The sequence below is a fragment of the Ovis aries genome, chromosome 4 (assembly GCF_016772045.2).
Source record: "Ovis aries strain OAR_USU_Benz2616 breed Rambouillet chromosome 4, ARS-UI_Ramb_v3.0, whole genome shotgun sequence".
NCBI classification, from domain to species: domain Eukaryota; kingdom Metazoa; phylum Chordata; class Mammalia; order Artiodactyla; family Bovidae; genus Ovis; species Ovis aries.
In genome coordinates, this window is record NC_056057.1 from 38,616,782 (window position 1) to 38,635,932 (window position 19,151).

General features: G+C 33.8%; 1 protein-coding gene across 1 annotated transcript in view; it reads left to right on the forward strand.

Annotated features, from left to right (window-relative positions):
• The window catches only part of SEMA3E (semaphorin 3E), a 279,257-nt gene that overhangs the window by 215,656 nt on the left and 44,450 nt on the right, over positions 1-19,151 (forward strand). Inside the window, exons 5-9 of the mRNA XM_027968533.3 lie at positions 3,251-3,344; positions 13,959-14,078; positions 15,145-15,287; positions 16,332-16,446; positions 16,958-17,027. Of these exons, the coding sequence (XP_027824334.2) occupies positions 3,251-3,344; positions 13,959-14,078; positions 15,145-15,287; positions 16,332-16,446; positions 16,958-17,027 (542 nt within the window). The remainder of the gene's footprint in view (positions 1-3,250; positions 3,345-13,958; positions 14,079-15,144; positions 15,288-16,331; positions 16,447-16,957; positions 17,028-19,151) is intronic.

A 19,151-nucleotide genomic window follows, 5' to 3' on the forward strand; every position in this document is an offset into this window, starting at 1 on the left:
GGTGGCAGTCACTAAAGAGGTATCAAGAACTATATTCATATGCTTAATCACTCCCTCCTCCATATAATGCTATGGATCTGTTTTACAAATATAGATGAAACCCTTTCAACATAAATGTTAGTTCAGCAGACCAATAATTCTATCTCAACAAATATTTTCTTTTCATGTCATTGCAAATCTATCGTCTATGGGAAGTGAACACAAAAATGTCTCAAGTTATTTATGGCCATTCTTGATCTCTACCGATACGTGAAGTGTCTAAATTGGTAAACTTTTTTCAGCTTAAAATATCAACTAAGTCCTACCTCTATGACTAAAAGTGGCATTTGGAGGCCACTTTTGTTCCATAGTGGTGGTTGTGCAGGCACTAAATTGTGTCTGACTCTGCGATGCCATGGACTACAGCCCTCCAGCTTCTGTGTCCTTCATAATCTCCCTTAGTTTCCTCAAACTCACGTCCATTGAGTCGGTGATGCCATCCAACCGTTGATCCTCTGTGGCCCCCTTCTCCTCCTGCCCTCATCCTTCCCAGCATCAGGGTCTTTTCCAGTGTGTCAGCTCTTTACATCATGTGGCCAAAGTATTGGAGCTTCAGCATCAGTCCTTCTAGTGAATATTCAGGGTTGATTTCCTTTAGGATTGACTGGCTTGATCTTGCTGTCCAAGGGACTCTCAAGAGTCTTTGCAGCACCACAATTTGAAAGATCAATTCTTTGGCGCTCAGCCTTCTCCATGGTCTCACATCCATACCCGACTACTGGAAAAATGATAGCTTTGACTACACACACCTTTGTTAGCAAAACAATGTCTCTGTGTTTTAATAAAGACTAGAGTTGTCATAGCTTTCCTTCCAGGCAGCAAACATCTTTTTGAATGTCGAGTTTTAAGCCAGGTCTTTCACTCTCCTTTTTCACCCTCATCAAGAAGCTGTTTAATTCCTCTTGGCTTTCTGCCAATAGAGTAGTGTCATCTGCATATCTGAGATTGTTGATAAATCTCCCATTCTCTTGATTCCAGCTTGTGAGTCATCCAGCCTGCATTTTGCGTGATGTACTCTACATATAAGTTAAATAAACAGGTTGGTGGTGTACAGCCTTGACATACTCTTTTTCCCAGTTTTTGACCAGTCCATCATTCCATATCCTGTTCTAACTGTTGCTTGTTGCCCTGCATACAGGTTTCTCAGGGGACAAGTAAGGTGTTCTGGTATTCCCATCACTTTAAGAATTTTCCACAGTTTGTTGTGATCCATACAGTCAAAGGCTTTAGCATAGTCAATGAAGTAGAAGTAAATGTTTTTTGCTGGAATTCTCTTGCTTTCTCTATGATTCCTCTGCCTTTTCTAAATCCTGCTTGTACATTTGGAAGTTCTTAGTTCACATACTGCTGAAGCCTAGCCTGACGGATTTTGAGTATTACCTCGCTAGCATATGAAATGAGCACAATTGTGCAATAGTTTGAACATTCTTTGGCATTGCCCTTCTTTCGGATTGGAATAAAAACTGACCTTTTCCAGTCCCTTGGCCACTGTTGAGTTTTCCAGATTTGCTAACATATTGAGGGCAGCACTTTAACAACATCAAATTTTAGCATTTGAAACAGCTCAGCTGGAAGTCCATCACCTGCACTAGCTTTGTTCATAATAATGCTTCCTTCGGCCCACTTTATTTCACACCAGAGGATGTTTGGCTCTAGGTGAGTGACCACACCATTGTGGTTATCTGAGTCATTAAGACTTTTTTTGTATATTTCTTCTGTGTGTTCTTGCCACCTCTCAATCTCTTCTTAGCCATTTCTGTCCTTCATTTGCCCATCTTTGCATGAAATGCCCCTTTGGTATCTCCAGTTTTCTTGACGAGATCTCTAGTCTTTTCCACTGTTTTGTTTTCCTTTATTTCTTTGCATTGTTCACTTAAGAAGGCTTTCTTCTCTCTGCTTGCTGTTCTCTGGAACTCTGCATTCAGTTGGGTATGTCTTTCCCTTTCTCCTCTACATTTCACTTCTCTTCTTTTCTCAGCTGTTTGTAAGACCTCCTCAGACAACCACTTTGCCTTCTTGTATTTCTTTGTTCTGTAGATTTTGGTTCATTTCCAAAGACAAGACAAGAAGTTTATAGGGGTCAGGTGATCTCTGCACTTACTAGAAAAGTCTTGGAATGGCAGGACCAATGACTTTAGAATATCAGACAGAAAAAGAAAAGTTGAATAAGAACAACAAGAAAGGGACAGGATAGATAATGTGGAGTAAATGAGCGGATTATTGGGAAGTCAAGATGAAATTGTAGAAAAGTGTATGCAACCTTCATAGGGTCCTCAGAAATTTGATTGTGTACAGATTCATGATTTATAGATGAACAGGGCTATTTATAGATGCTGCAATGGGCAGTATTGGCAACATTTTATTGCAAAGTAGTTTTTCCCTTACAAAATTTTATATACTGACTTTTATTGCCACTTTGCCAAACTACATTTTTTTAAACTGAAGCTACTTTTAGCACACTTAGTGAAAATTCATTATAGAAATACCCATTAATGAGAATTTTGAAATCTGAGAACACTTAGGAAAAGTCCTATAGTTATGCAATTGCATTAGGACCCAATAAAGCAGTAATTTTCTAGAATATATTTTCAATATCTCATTTGTGTGAAAACATACTGAAATATTGTTTATAATATGACATCAATTTCCACATATATATATACCAGTGATTATTTATGTAGTAATCATTCTCTAAATTATTAAATGTTAGATGTCTATGCAAAGAGAATGTGATAAGGAATAAAAATCATTAAAAATAGATATTCCAAATTATTGACAGAACATGTTATATTGTTTTAGAGATTATTCAAAAAAATCAATAATGGCTTTTGTGGAATAAAAGCCCATTTCCATGTTTATCAATGAGTCTCCTTTTCACTAACATTTTTTTCTCCCCCCATCAAGTCTCCGTTTATTTGAAATATTTAAGTGACATCTCAACATAGCTAATACTGTGTGATGAAATGATAAAAATTGTGAATTTCAGCACCTGCATCCTTTTTGAGAGGGGTGAGAAAATCACATGGGCCTTAAAATCCACATATTTTATTTATAAAATCCAGTGTGTTCCTAAATTCCTTGATGTTTCTCACTGGAGCCTTATTTAAAGTACTTGTTTTGTAAATAATCAAGGTTGAATATTTTTTTCTGGGAAATTAACTTCTTATTAAAGTTGGCAGATACATAATGGTTTTTCTGGTTTTCTGGACAGGCTCCCCTTTTTCACCTGGAACCGCACAGATCTGAGAGAGGAAGGGGTAGATGTCCCTTTGATCCCAGCTCGTCCTTCATCTCCACTTTAATAGGTAAATTTCATGGCTACAGATATTAGGTAGTATCATATTGATTATGAAACTTCAGTTAGAGTCTTTGGTATTCCTTCATATACGTTGCTGTGTCATAGTTATTTATTGGTGCTGGGAGCAAGGATATTAATTTTCAAGCCATGCTCACTTGAGCTAGCTTTACTCGTGTAAGTACAGTGCTATGAAGTTACTGGATATGTCATCCAGAAAACACAAACTGTCAATACCTGATAGAAGGTGTTTTGTATTGTCATTTATTGTTCTCAAAATACAATTATGTAAATAATTTATAAAAATATAGCTAGAGAAATTAAACTATTTTAACATATGTCTATTCTTTCTGTTTTAATTATTCTTTATGGGAACTTCTAATAGTCTTTTCCTGGTGCCTTTCTCTGCATCAGTAGAATTCAGCAGAAAGTCATCTCAATTTAGAACTTGAGTCACTTATTTAGATTCCTGTTATTTTAAAATGTAAGCTATAGAGGTTGACTGACTCAAACTGTGTCCACATTGGAATAATAGAATAAAACTGGCCATGTCAGATCTAGTTTTCAATTGGGTTTCAGTTAAATTAGATGAGATTCATGAAAACCTCACTTAAATCTCAGAATAAGACTTTTCTTTCCCCTCTGATGAATCATCAAAATATGATCAATCAGTGCTTAATTTAGAGTTGATTCAAACGTTCCTGGATATTCTAGAGACAACACATTCCCTGAATTTACTCCAGACAGTTGATTCCTATTGGCCTTGCACCCCATTCCCTCACGTCCAAATAAGTACAGCTTTTATATATATGTATATTTACTTGTAGAACAAAAATCTTATTAGCTTTAATCAGTAGGGACGTTTAATTTACTTCAGTTTCATAATTTGAAAGACTTGTTAATGAGAATTTCACAGAGTAATTAGTTCTTCAGGAGCTTTAATAAAGTAGTATTTTTAAAGAATATAAAATTTTAAAGAAAATACTAAGATATCCTGAGTTCCTTGAATTACCCGTATGTAGGTGTATGTGTGTGTGTGTGTGTGAACACAGTATGAAAAAGGGAGATTTTAAATATGGGAATAGAGTTGCTTAAGTCAGTTTGGACTTAGTTGGAATCAAGCCTTAAGAGTTCTTTTGGAGAATGCCAGATCCACAAGTGTTAGAAATTCCTAGTAGGTTGGCAGCATATGAATTAAAATATATGCATTTGATAGACTCATACAATTTTTCTAATGTTTTTATTGATTTTTGTAACTTCATAGACTTAAGATTTGAATATGTCTGGAGAAATGAGACTGTCTTATCTTTCTTTTACCATACAAAATTTCGCACAGAAGAGTCTCCTATGAATATTCTTGTTTAGTTGCTGACTCTTGTGACCCTCATGGACTGTGGCTTGCCTGGCTCCTCTGTCCATAGGATTTTTGAATGAAATAAAAGTGTTCCTAAACAAACAAACCAAAAACAAATTAGGGGATAGTATTCACAAGAACCTTATAAAAGGTATTGAAAGTCAAAAATTACACAGTAGGCACTCCTTGTCTGGTAAAATCCTAAGACAATTAGAACACCATTTTTTTTTTTAACATTTTTTTTTAACATGGTTAAAAGTAACTTTTTTTTAGCCATCCTACCACTCTCCACTCAGCCTTTCTGGAGCTTGTTTATGCGTGAAACCAGAAATTTAAAACTGAATTTTTTAAGAGGGGAAATATTACTGGAGGGACATTTCCAAGTGAGTTTCATTGGACTTCCAAATCGAATTACACTATGCTAAAATGTGAAGTGTTTGCCATCTGGGTGACTGTTTCACTTATTTAGAAGAAAAATAAAATCTTGAGAGTCCTCCAAGCTAAACACAAAAGTTATAGAATAATCCCTCCAAAGAGAAGAAATAAAAATATAACTCTTCTAATTTATCCGCTAGCTTTCATCTCAAAGTACCTTTGAGAGATCATTCACTTACCGTGGATATGCAGCAGCCACTGGAGTGGAAATCTGATAACCTTTGTGAGCCAGCAACTCTTTAAAAGACAGGAAGTAGAAATAATTCACTCAAATGAAAAAGCAGCAGGAATTTGAGTTGGAAAAAATGGAGCTACCTGAGTTGGAAATTGGCAGTCTCGGTACAGCTTACTCTTGACAGGGAAAGAATGCATTAATGTGGTATTTTATGACCATATATGTTCTCTACTGTTGGGTTAAGACAGGACTTCAGCAAAAGATGACCATGGTTAGACTATTTCTGCTTCTGTGTTAATTATAGGTCACACTTAACTTTTAAAGCCTGTTCACATTAAGATTCGCTTTCATGATTAAAAAAAAAAAAAAAAACAGCAACAAAAACTCTGTAATCATACTCATAAAACTAACAAGGCCCTGAAAGAAAAAATATGCTCACGAATCAGAATTTCTCATAATATGTTAACTTTAGATACAGATTTCATTTTACTTAACTTAAATTCAGTTGACTTAAGATCACATAGAGTAAAGCTTACTGAAAAACCGAATAAGGAATAAACATTATTTGCTAGGTGATAGACAAGTTAATGAACATTTTATTAAGTTTACAGTCTAATTTAGAATGGAAACGTTAGTAACTGAAAATGATTTTGTGTGAAGCAAGATTTAAGAAATAAAACAAGCTCCTTATTGAGCCATGTTCTGTATGTTCAGAAGCCAATCAAGATGAAATCATACATTTATTAGGCTTGCTTTTTAAACCCTACTTTGTGTTAGCATAATTTATCATGGTGGCATATAAATTCATATCAGAGGTGCAATATTGCTGTATGTTTAGCCACATTTCGCCCTTATGTGATCACTAATATTACATATAAAAGGGTCTTAAATAAATATCTGAAGGGAAGGCATTACAGTCTGGTTTTAAAAATTGTTTGTTGAAACAATGAATTACTTAGTAAACTGAATTGCTGTATTACTTGTCTCTACCTTTCGAGTCAAGCAAAGATACTGAGAACTTACCTTGCCACTAAAAATTATTAGGTTTGCTGCCTGGCCAACCAAAATTCAGGAAATATTTTCATTGTGTCATATGTCGTTTTGGTCAGGAAGTAAAACTATTAGCTGGCTTCTTTTTTTTTTTTTTTTTTTTTGCATCAGTTTACATTTGATGTAACATTGCAATATTCTCTTTATTAAGTAACTTTAGAATTTCTTTGATAGTTGGTCCACTCAGTTCTATTGCTGTTTGTTTTTTTTTAATGTTTCATTCTGACTCAGATCTTTATTGCCAATTCTAGGTGTAATTTAATACATACCATACTTGAAGTGCCTCAAGTATGCTAATGTACATGTTACTAATGTTTGGGGGAGAACCACTTTGATTTGTCAGGTACCTTTTCACACTTTGCTTTGAAAGTGTTAGCTTTGTTGTTAGAATTTTTTAGGATACTTTCAAGTTAAAGACACAAATTTTATGTCAACAGATAATCATGAATGAGATATTTCACAGTCTCTGAAATTTTCTTTCCACACTTTTTACGTCCCATGTTACATTTTTCAGCAAATAAGATTATACAGGTTTATAGCTCCTGAGATTTATTTATCATGAGACCTTTGTGAATATATCCCATTACAAATTCTGTAAACTAAAGGTCAATGTCAATTGAAGGAAAGGGAGTCAGAATTCATTCAGGGAAAATATAAGTGATTATTTCAAGCTCTTAATATTATTAAAACTTTTTTTATAAATAAATGCTTTTATTTGATTAACTATATATTCAGGGTAGAATTATAAATGAATAGTTCTGGCACAAAATAGGACTTCATAAATATTAGAAAAATAAATGAAATCATCGAGATGAAGGTAGAATATAAGTCTTTATGATTACAACCTCTATAAACATAATAAGTGAATGTGCAGATTCATTTCTTAAATTCAGCCCAACTGTGTAGAAAGCCACTTCCTTACCATGTTCCCGACTCTGTCTCTAAGGAATTTCTGTGATTTTTTATCCAAGACTACTGTGCTCTCTCATTTGGTTGAATGCCAAGCATCCGCAAGCTGACTGTTGCTTCTGGACATCACTACTAGTTGCGAAAGGGCTATTTAACTACTTGGTTATGGTTTCCTCAAAATAAACAAAAAATCAAAAATGGGTAGAAGAAAAATAATGTTATGTTCAATTCCGTATTGACATTCTTCCCCTTAAAAATCTGGTTTGACCATGCTGGCATCAGTGTCACTGGTTTGCCACCAAAGAAACTCACAGTATTGTCACCGATGCCAGAAAATGCAAATAAACAGATTCTAAACACATTTTTCTTTTTCCTTCATGCCACAGAAACAACCTTCTTAACACTGATAGCTAATGTTGTTTGCTAAAGCAAAATCAAAGAAAAAGTCCAAACAACAACTAAGTAACTAATAAAAAGATCTGCTTTTTCTGATTTTTTTCCAGTGTTCTCTGCAGACTGTGTGAACTGGGAGGTTGGAATCTATAGACTATTCTTACCAGGCCTCATCCTCCCAAATGCATTTTGTTTGTAGTTATGCATGTCACAGTCACTCTGTGAAATAGTGCTTCTAAAATAGAATGATTTTCTAATAAAATGATAAAGTTCAAATATAAAATGATACAGTTAAATCTGTCTTTAGCCATGTCTTTTCCATGAGACAAATAGGTTTCACAAATTATGCATATCTGTTTACAACATAAATAGGAGAAATGCTTAAGCAAGAATTAAGAAAATGAGGGCATAAAAAACTACTGTGAACTTTTCTCACTAAACAATTAAAAACCTATATTTACAACATGGTGAGTAAAAACTCTAATTGATTAATAATACTCTCTTTGAACTAAGCTCTTGATAAGTTTGATAAAATATTAAGAGAATGAAGTATGTTTCACTAAAACTTCAATTAGAGTTTGTATTATAAAAAAGGAGTTGTGTAGAATTTTAATTATGCATTTAACTTAGAATTATTTACAATGAATTTGTTTTTATATTTTTCCAGCTCAAATGATATTCTGCTTTTCTTTCTTACAGTTATTTTTAGACACAGTCTTGGGGCTGAAATTTTAGGGACAGATACTAGAAGAAAACAGAGTCTCTGTGTTCATAAATTAAAACTGTTAAATAACAAGCTTCTTGAGGAAAAAAATGCAATGAACTGTTATTCATATAAAGGCTACTAGTTTCTTCTTTCTTTTGCTATTTTTTTTCCCTGAACCATTTTTGAAAAATCAGTATTTCATCCTGAGGCTTGCTTTAAATTGCCTTTCATAGTTTTCATAAACTAAAAATTTTAAATATATTCTCGTTAATTCATTATGCCATTCTTTGGTTCAACAAATGCTTATTGAGCATCTTCTGTGTTCTAGACACTGTGTAAGATATTGGTGACAAAAGAATATAGCAACATCAAGAAACCTGCAGTCTAGAGTGCAATAATGTCAAACACAGAAGGAGACAAAGTATAGCACTATAAGAAATATAACAGAAATAGGCATGGGGCTGGGGAGGTACTGGAAACTACTAAAGTAACACAGGTTTGGTCAGGGAAGACTTCTTTTACTTGGGCCATGGTCAGATAACTGGGGAGAAAAGCAGGAAGCAGGGAGGCAGAGAAATACAGGCACAAAACAAGCAAATAAAAAGGCAGCAGAAAGGGGGCTTCCTAAGTGGTTCAGTGGGTAAAGAATCTGCCTGCAGTGCAGAAGATATGAGTTCAATGCCTGGGTTAGGAAGATCCCCTGGAGGAGGGCACGGCAACCTACTCCAGTATTCTTGCTTGGAGCATCTCATGGACAGAGAAGCCTGGCAGCCAGCTGAAGTCCATAGGGTAGCAAAGAGTCTTATAAAACTGAAGCAACTTAGCACTCACACATAAAGAAGCATGAGAACCTCAGGAAACCACTCGAACATCTCTCTGATTCTCCAAGTAACTGAGGCAGTGAGATTCTGAACAGTTGGTCACAGATCGCAGATTTGGGGCTGGGGGCTTAGCTTGCCAGGTTTCCAGTGCAGAACTGTTTCCACTCTTATCCTGTGTATACACAGAGACTATTGTTGAACATGACAATGATAAGTTACATTCACCTGTCAAAATACCCTGCAGATGTGTTTTATTTTTTAATTATAACCACACTTGACCAACTAAGATTAACATAGCATCAGTTACCTTCAGAAATCAGTGTTATAACAATGAAAAATAATATATGGCTCACAAATTAAGTTGGCTATTCATATTCAGAATATCAAAATAAATGCCAGTTAAATGTATGGCCAAGTTCATACGTTTATTAAATGTCTCCATAGACACAGAAAACTAAAAATTTGAGTAGTTCTGTTCTTCTCATTGAAGCTCTAAAACATATTTTACTGTTTGTATTAAAGATTTTTCTTTTTAATCCATGAAAGTTTGAATTATCCAGATACTATTTTTATGTTCTATAAAATAGCAGAATATTGATTCATAAATTTTCTCTATACTAAATTGTTATGATTTTTAAGTTTACAGCTAGAAGTTGTATATTTGCCATAAATAATATCAATATTTATAATAATGAGTTTTTGGCTCATTTAATTACTATTAGTTAACATTTGTGCCTAAAGCTTTATTCTAATTTATTATTTTTCACTAAAGTGTTTATATTTTCTTGGAAAAGTATTTTACCAAAAATCGTTATTATCTGTTACTATGAATTTGTTTTGTTCTTCGTAGTGATAATATAATATGAAAGGAGAATCTTTCCATTCTGAGGAAAATTTAATGTTTCTAACAGAAACACATTTGTTTCAGTTTATATAGCATATAGTTTTTAGCACCTGTCTAGCTTCTGTGAGGTTTAAATCATACAGTTCACATTGTGTTATTTGGATTGTTAACAAGCCATTTTCTTTTATCTGAATACAAAAAGGGAAATTGGGTAAAATTGGTAATATATCATCTTTTCCTTTTTGCACACGTGTACACACACACACACACACACACACACACACACACACACATTTGGTATCATATGTCTCCATCTAGTGGCTGCATGCGAAATTCATTTGTTAAATTTGTAGAATTGATTAAAATGAGTATTAATAGAAGGTGAAAACAGTGTTCAAACTGGGATAAGTGCAACAAAATTGATGTGAAATAAAATAAAGATTATTTTCCATAATAACATTTTCACATATAAAAATTCTATAAATATTTTAGGAAATTAAAGTACATTAAAATCTTAAGAAGTATAAAACTGTTATGATTTTAAAGAAAAAAGATTTTTGGTGCCCATTATGCATTAAACATTCTCCCAGGCCATATTAGAAAAATAAGTTCTGTTAAGGACAGTTTTACAAAATGACCTTTATAGTTTATTATTGTTATTTTTATTGATGTATAATTGATTTATAAACATGTATATGTTCTTTTTCAGATTCTTTTCCATTATGAGTTATTACAAAATACTGATTATAGTTCCCTGTGTTATACAGTAGATCCTTGCTGTTTATTTTGTATATAGTAATGTGTGTCTGTTAATCCCAAATTCCCAATTTATCCCACACTTCATTTCCCTTTGGTAACTATAAATTTGCTTTCTATGTCTGTGGGTCTATTTCTTGTTTATAAATAAGTTCATTTGTATCATTTTATTTTCAAGTTCCACATATAAATGGTATCATATGATATTTATCTGTATCCAACTTACTTCACTTTGTATGAAAATCTCTTAAATTCACCCATGTGAAATGGCCTTTATATTTTATGTGGAAGCTATAACCAAGTACAATATTTTTTAAAAAATTTCAGAAAAACCCTTGCTCTGGTGGTTCAGTAGTCAGTTAGCTCTTTTATGAGTCAACTAATTCATTTATTCCATAGAGTTGATGATCCCCAAAGCCTTTTAATGAATTCAGCATGACTCTCTTTTATCTGTGTTCAAGTAGTGCAGGAATCCCATGGTTCATATCTCTAACCACTGAATGCATTTTATCTCAAAATATTCTTTTTCCACATATGGATATGAAAATTCTAGTGCAGATAACACTGATTGAATTGGATGACAAATTATGTTCTTCCTCCCACCCTTTCTAGTTCCAAAGAACTTGCTTACATATGAGTTCTGATATAATTCTTTTCTACCAAATTATATTTTCTTAAGTCCAGATACAAACATATTTATTTTTTAGCTTCTGTTATTTTTCTTATTACACTTCTCACTTAGCATACATTGAATATATGGGATTAACTCAAAAAATACAGCTCATTTTTAAGTTTGGTATCTTAAAAATTTTCAAATACAAAGAAAAATTGAGAGAGGAATAAAAATTTATACCATTTACCCTGACTCACCAACTGTTAATATTCTACCACATTTGCTTGTCTCTCCTGTCCCTCTCTTTCTAATATAACACAATATAACATAATATTATATATATATAATTTAAAAGTGAATTCCTTTGTGGGAAACCTGAATTTTATTTGATTGTATCTTAATATAATTTTACAGTATCCATAGGGGATTTTGTGAACCAAACAAAACCATTGATGGTTTTACTCACGTTTTTGTAAATGAAAACTAGCTTACTGTAGTAACATTTATAAAAACTTATTTTTCTTGTAAGTTTTAAAATTCAATGTATATATCAGTTTTCTTTTTCTAAATCTAGTATAATAAAAGCAAGAATCTTTACTTCTAAAAATTTTTTAATTTTTTGGCCATGCCCCACAGCATGTGGGATCTTAGTTCCCCAAACAAGGGCTGAACCTGCACCCCCTGTATTGGAAACGCAGTCATAACCCTGGACAGCCATGGGAGTCCCCTCATCTTTATTTTTAAACTTCCTTACAGTGTGTCCTATTTGCAACTCAGTTGATTACTTTCTCAAATTTGAAACCATAGAAATATATTTATTCTGTTCAATTTATTTTAAGTTTTAAAGGCCTTAATTTAGAGAAAACTCTTTATACATATTGAACCAATTTTAAATATAGCAAATAAAGTTTATAAATATGACACTAAATTTTTCTTAAATTCTGTGAAAACTTGGTCACATTTTTATACCTGTAACTTTAATAATTCTAACTCCAAAATGAGTATACAACTAACTTTATTAAATTGGAAATAAAATTAATTTGAATTATCTTAAACTTACTTTAAATAGCATATGGACAACATTCCAAATTTAACAGAAAAGCATTCATGCTTTGAGTTTAGTATACTTATCATCTCTATATTTTAAAACCTGACCAGAGTTACATGATGCTCATGAAGGAAGTAATTTTATCACCTTAAATGGAGGCTATTGTTTCCAGTGATCTGTTGCTATCATCTGCTTCATGGCCAGAGATTTTTGCCCAAGACAGAATTCGAGCTGCATATGCCCATGACCATCCTCAGTTGAAAGGCACACTCATTATCTTTTGTTGTCAATTTGACAAAAGAGGACTTCACATCCCTGTACTTGAGAGGTTTTGATCTTTCTGGAGGCCTAGTTTTATCCCTCTCTCTTTTTTTTTTTTTTCCCTGTCAATTTATTTTTCTCTTATCATGAGCTGTTTTAATGTCTTTTTTTCAGACTGGTCCCAAAGACATACAGTCATTTCTTGAGATCCTGGATATATTTGTGTATTCCTTGGTCTGATTTGGGAGAAGGAAATGGCAACTCACTCCAGTATTCTTACCTGGAGAATCCCATGGATGGAGGAGCCTGGTGGGCTACAGTCCACGGGGTGGCAAAGAGTTGGGCATGACTGAACAACTTCACTTTCAGTTTTCACTTTGGTCTGATTTAAGTCTGTGACCTTCACCACATGTTACAGCTAGCTTCTTTCATTCTGTAGACTGCCTGATTAAATCACAAACTCTTTCTATCGTTTCTATCTAAATGAGCCACACACTTACAAATTAAATGACAACTAATTAAGTTATATACTACTTTATCAGACTTTGTGGTTCCTGTACTAAAGTCATGTTAGTGGAAGCAATTTCTTACTACAAGAATATTTGAATTAACTGAGTCACATATAATACCAACACAAATACCCTGATGATATGAAAATTGAAAGAAGTTTATTAAAATACCATAAAGTCAGCTTATTTATCAGCTGATCATATAGGTCTTAGCATATGCCCCTGCTTTTCTAAATGCTTTACTCTTAACAACAATTTTGGGTGCTGTTTCTATTTGTAAATGTGGAAATGGAGGCAAAGAAGTTAAGCAACTTGTCCAAGGTCACACATCCAGTAAGCGGTGGTGTCGTGATTCAAACCCTGGCTGTCTGACTGCACCATTCCTGCTCTGTACTATAGTGTTGATTTTCTAAGGCCATATACACGGTAAACCTGGATATGTTTATTGCAGTTGTGGTTTTATTCGTTGTCATCGGACTTCCCTGGTAGCTCAGCTGGTAAAGAACCCACCTACAAAGTGGGAGATCTGGGTTCAGTCCCTCATTTGGGAAGATCCTCTGGGGGAGGGATTGACAACCCATTCCAGTATTCTTGCCTACAGAATCCCCATGGACAGAGAAGCCTGGCAGACTACAGTCAATGGGGTCTCAAAGAGTCAGACATGACTGAGTGACTAAGCACGGGACAGCATAGCACATTGTCATCAGACCCAGAGACACTCACTTCTCTTTACCTGATGTTTTCATACAGGTAGTGAATTGTTTGCTGGACTCTACAGTGACTACTGGGGCAGGGATGCTGCCATTTTCCGGAGCCTGGGGCGACTGGCTCAGATTCGCACTGAGCATGATGATGAGCGCCTGTTGAAAGGTGGGGTTGAGGAGAAAAGAGTTTATGAATCAGAACTGAAAAGCAAGGCCAGAGCTTAAGGGAAACTTGCCATTTTCATAATGATAACAATACAAACATAATTTACAGGTTTTGCAAATTTCTGCTTTTTTTCTTAGCAATATTCCCAGATTAAAATATTATATGATATATGCATACCATTTTATATAAAAATTGATCAGCTTTATAATAAAACCAAATTACTCTCAGAGCAATACTTAGAAATCAGGATTTTAATGAACAAAGCAAATGTATGCAGAATGAAAACCCCTTTCATCCAATAAATTATTGTCTCTCGTCAGCTGGTATAATTTTGCATGAGTTGATTGCTTTTCTTTGCTTGTTTAACAGAACCACATTGTACTTTAGAGACAAATAAAATTCTAGGAACACCACCAGGTATTCATTTACATAGAATTCTTTGTAAGAAGTCATGTTTATGTTTTATCACACTGGTATATCTAAGAACTAAAATCATTTTATAGTGAATACTTTCATTATTCTCAACCTTTTTATTAGACTTTAGAGTGCCTAGTCATTACCGGCAGCATTTTGTCATTAAAATATTTTGACATTCTGTATCAGTCAAAGGTCATTCACTCAGATCCATTCAATCAGAAATACGAAAACTTAAAGTGAATTTTCCACCTTAAAATTAAAATTATCTTCCATGAGCTGGACTAGTAGACAATTTATGAATTTAAAAAAAGTAGTGACAAACTTCTTTACTAAAATATTTTTCATATATTTATATTGGCTTTATATGGATAGAGAGACAGGAAATTTATGGAGAGTATCATCATATTGCTCTTAACCTATTCTTTTTTTAATTCATTTCAAGTCTATAGTGTATGTTGTTTGAAATCAGATTATTTTCCTCCCTGACTCAGATAAACTTTAAATCCTCTAACGCTTCCTTAAAACTGTTGATTTGCAAACAACATGGAGATATCTACATGATATTAAAACTTAGTACAAAATGTCAAGGAAATATTTTAAGTTTGTTGTAATAACTATTATATTTTCTTCTATTTTTTTACTTATCTAGAACCAAAATTTGTAGGTTCTTATATGATCCCTGACAATGAAGACCGAGATGACAACAAAGTGTATTTCTTTTTCACGGAGAAGGCCCTGGAGGCAGAAAACAGTGCCCATGCAATTTACACCAGAGTGGGGCGACTCTGTGTGGTGAGGACTGTTTTCCTCTCTCACTAAGCTTGTTTATCTCACAATTTAATGTCAGGCCTTTGCTCATTTTATGATAGGTTTCTACTTTAAAATGTTTTAGAATATTCTCTTAGGCTCCCTAAAATTGGTATTTAGTGTCTAATCTTTAGACTTCATGTCTACTAAAGTTTAATCTGAAAAGAACTTCACATTTTGTGTTATCTTCCCCATTTTCAAAGCCCTATTAAGAAGAAATGGTGTATAATTAGGCTATACTTCTTCCCGTACAGAAGTTTAAGCTCCATTTTAAAAAGTTAATCTCACCAAAATCTTTCTAGTTTCTGTAATCCACATTCTAAATAATCTACATAGTTATGTTTCAACAATTCGGATGGTTGATTCTGTAGGGAAAAACATCTATAGTTTGTTGGAATTCAGATAGATGATTTAGTGAATATTCAAAACCAACTGAAGTAGCCTTATATATTGAAAGAATTCTAATAATATTATAAATGTGAAGTTATTTTGATATTTAAAAAGATACTCAAGAATAAATTTAAGATGTTATATGTACATGTATGGATGTACACAGAGGCACACATACACATGTATGTATTTTGTATATGTGTGCAAATATATATGCTTGTTATGTGTATGTATGATGTGTGTTCATATCTCAAGCCTTTTTCCCTAAAAGAAGAAAAAGAGATGTGTCTGTATTTCTGAGATAAGCAGATTATTTATTAATAAAATAATAATAAAAGTTACTGTATCATAAAAGTCACTATTTATTTGGGGGCACCTACTCAACTAACATTGTTTCATACCTGGAAACTGTGTTTAATGGGCCACTGTGAAAGCATACTGACAAGGCAGCATGTGTAAACCTAAAAAAAAGAAAAGGTTTATGAGGAATTGCATCTTTAATATTATTTGAGGAGTATACCAAAATTTCTACTTAAGTAAAAAAGGTGTAACTTTGCCATCTTCATGTTTAATGATACAAAGTCCATTGTTGGTGAAAGTTCTCTGGGTCCCCATTTACCTGCTTTTTGTTTTTCACAGAATGATATGGGAGGACAGAGAATACTGGTGAATAAGTGGAGCTCTTTCCTGAAAGCTAGATTGGTTTGCTCAGTACCAGGCATGAATGGGATTGATACATATTTTGATGAATTAGGTAAATATTATTAGGAGAGTTAAATCTTCCTCTTTGATATATATATGCTTCTTTGTATAACCCTCACTGTTTTTCACATGCATAGGAAACTTGCTTTCCACAGTCATTGACTTCTAGCTTAGAGCAAGTTTTCATTCTCGTCTCAGCCGGGTCCACGAGTTGGGGCAAAGGAGTTGCAAAAGCAAAAAGACCCCTCCTTTTAGTTTAGAGTCAGCACCTCTGGCTCCTTCCTTCAGGCCCAGCTCAAAGTCATCCTCAACAGTTCATCCATCTCACTATGTTGTGATTTGGTCATGGTTGCTTAACTGTATTTGGAAATTTATATCATATTATATAATATATATCATATTCATATCATATCATATGTATATCATATTATATATATAATATATATATAAGATATATCTTAAAATATATCATGGGTTCTAAACTACTTTATGTCACTCTATTTTCTTCACATGCCTTGGGGGCTAAACATATTAAGTTAATGCAATGATCTTTAATGTTTCAGAGGATGTGTTCTTGCTGCATACCAGAGATCATAAGAACCCAGTGATATTTGGACTCTTCAACACTACCAGGTAAGAAATTTATATATTTAGTCAAAGTATCATGAAACAAGAGATGCCTCACCCCTTCACTGTGGATGTAATTGAAAATACTACTGACCAATCTGTTATTCTCACTTTCTATACTTTGTAAATCACCAACTTCCCTTCATTCTTCTGTATTTGCAGTTGTACTTTTTTAAAACTACAATCTCAACCCAAATCCTTATTTCTTTTTGTTTAAAGTACTAGCATCTTCCTCTGCTCAGTATCCTTAGCTCTTCTACAACAGAATGATGGGTTTTTTTCCTATACAGTTTTTTGTTTGTTTGTTTGTTTGCTTGTTTTAAGGTACTAGTTTCATGCTATAAGTCTAGGATTATTCTTTCAGTTATTGTATACAGTTGTCTGCGTCAGGCTTTCAAGTCTTTCTATCCACTATTCCCCACTTAGGATTGGAAGTTTTTCCTCTAAGTTCCCTCAAACTCTGCTTTTGACAAGATAATAACCTGTCAGAATCCCAACGTCTGGTTTGCCCATCACTATGACTTGCTTTATCTACTTTCTCTTTCAGTACTTGTCAATTACCATTTTCATGAAACACTCCTTGATTCCTTAATCACAGAGCACTTGGCTCACTTCCTCTACTCAGGTTGTCCTGCCCGTGTGTGGATTCTTGGAGAACACACATTTCTGATTTGCCCTCCATGTTTTAAATGTAAATAAGCTACTCAAGTTTAGGACTTATATTCTGATATTTTTATGTTTTTGTGTTATGTATCCATTGAAGAGTGCTGGGAAAATGAATCAAAGATCATTTCATATGTCTGATACATGAATGAAAATATGTTATTAGAATCAGTTTGAGTTGAAAGTTTGTATATATAATTCCCTGAGTGTCTTTCCAAATAAATCAGAGTGGAGATGAGATGGTTAAAATGAGAAATAAAGAATGTACTTCAATTCTCTTGATGGTAGAAAAATATTACTCAGTTTCTTGTTTGCTTTACATTGGCCTTAAACTTTTATGTTATCATGTATGATTTGTTTGCTTAGGATCTCTCCATAAAATTTTTTCATCAATTTTTATTGGCATGTAATTGCCTTACAATACTTTGTTAGTTTCTACTGTCTAGCAAGGGTTTCCCAGGTGGCTCAGTGGTTTGAAAAAGTCCACCTGCCAATGCAGCTGACATGGGTTCTACCCCTGAATTGGGAGGGTCCCCTGGAGAAGGAAATGGCAACCCACTCCAGTATTCTTGTCTGGGAAATCCCACAGGCAGTGGAGCCTGGGGTCACAAAAGAGTTGGACACAACTTAGCAGCTAAACAATAACAATTGTACGGCAAAGTGAACTAGTCATATGTATACACAGATCCTCTCTTTTTAAAATTTCTTTCCCATTTAGATCACCACAGAGCACTGTGTAGAGTTTCCTGTGCTGAACAAGTCTGTTTTCATCTCTATTTTGTATATAGATAGTGTATATATACCAATCTCAGTCTCCCAACTCATCTCCCCTATTCCCTCACCTTGGTGTTGCATTAAGTTTTTGTTTAGTTTTTTAGCAGGTAATCTCTTATTCTCACTTTGAAAAAAAAAATAATAAAACTCTTTGGATAAGCATACTGCTGTCCTAAGGGGACCTTTTCTTTAGCACAAACATAGAGGCAATTTTGCTCTCAATTATTCCTTGATGCAAGAAGTAGTTAATGAAGATTGATAGTTATCACAGTCCATGGAAAATCCCTAACATTCTTTTTTACACTTCATCTTCTCTCTATGCTAGTGAAGAATTTGTACATTGCATGATAATTCCATGGCATTTTATGGTAAATGTAAGCTACAGAATAGTCAGTATAGATTTTTCAATGAGTTAGAATGATCAGCTTATAAGCTGTTTTCATAAATGATAGCATAATTGATCTGTCTGAGATTTCAAACACAGCATTGTTTTCTTCCATAATTTCAATTTTGGCTGTTCAATTTATGCATAATTTTGAGGAAAGGCTTCCCAGGTGTTACCTGATGTAAAGGTTGATATCGTAGCATAGTGATCAAAGGTTTACTGCCACGTTAGTTGACAGACTATCTCTGGTTTTCTTACTATTGCAGGCATTTCCAATTGCTTCAATGTGTGTTATAAAATGTGTGAAC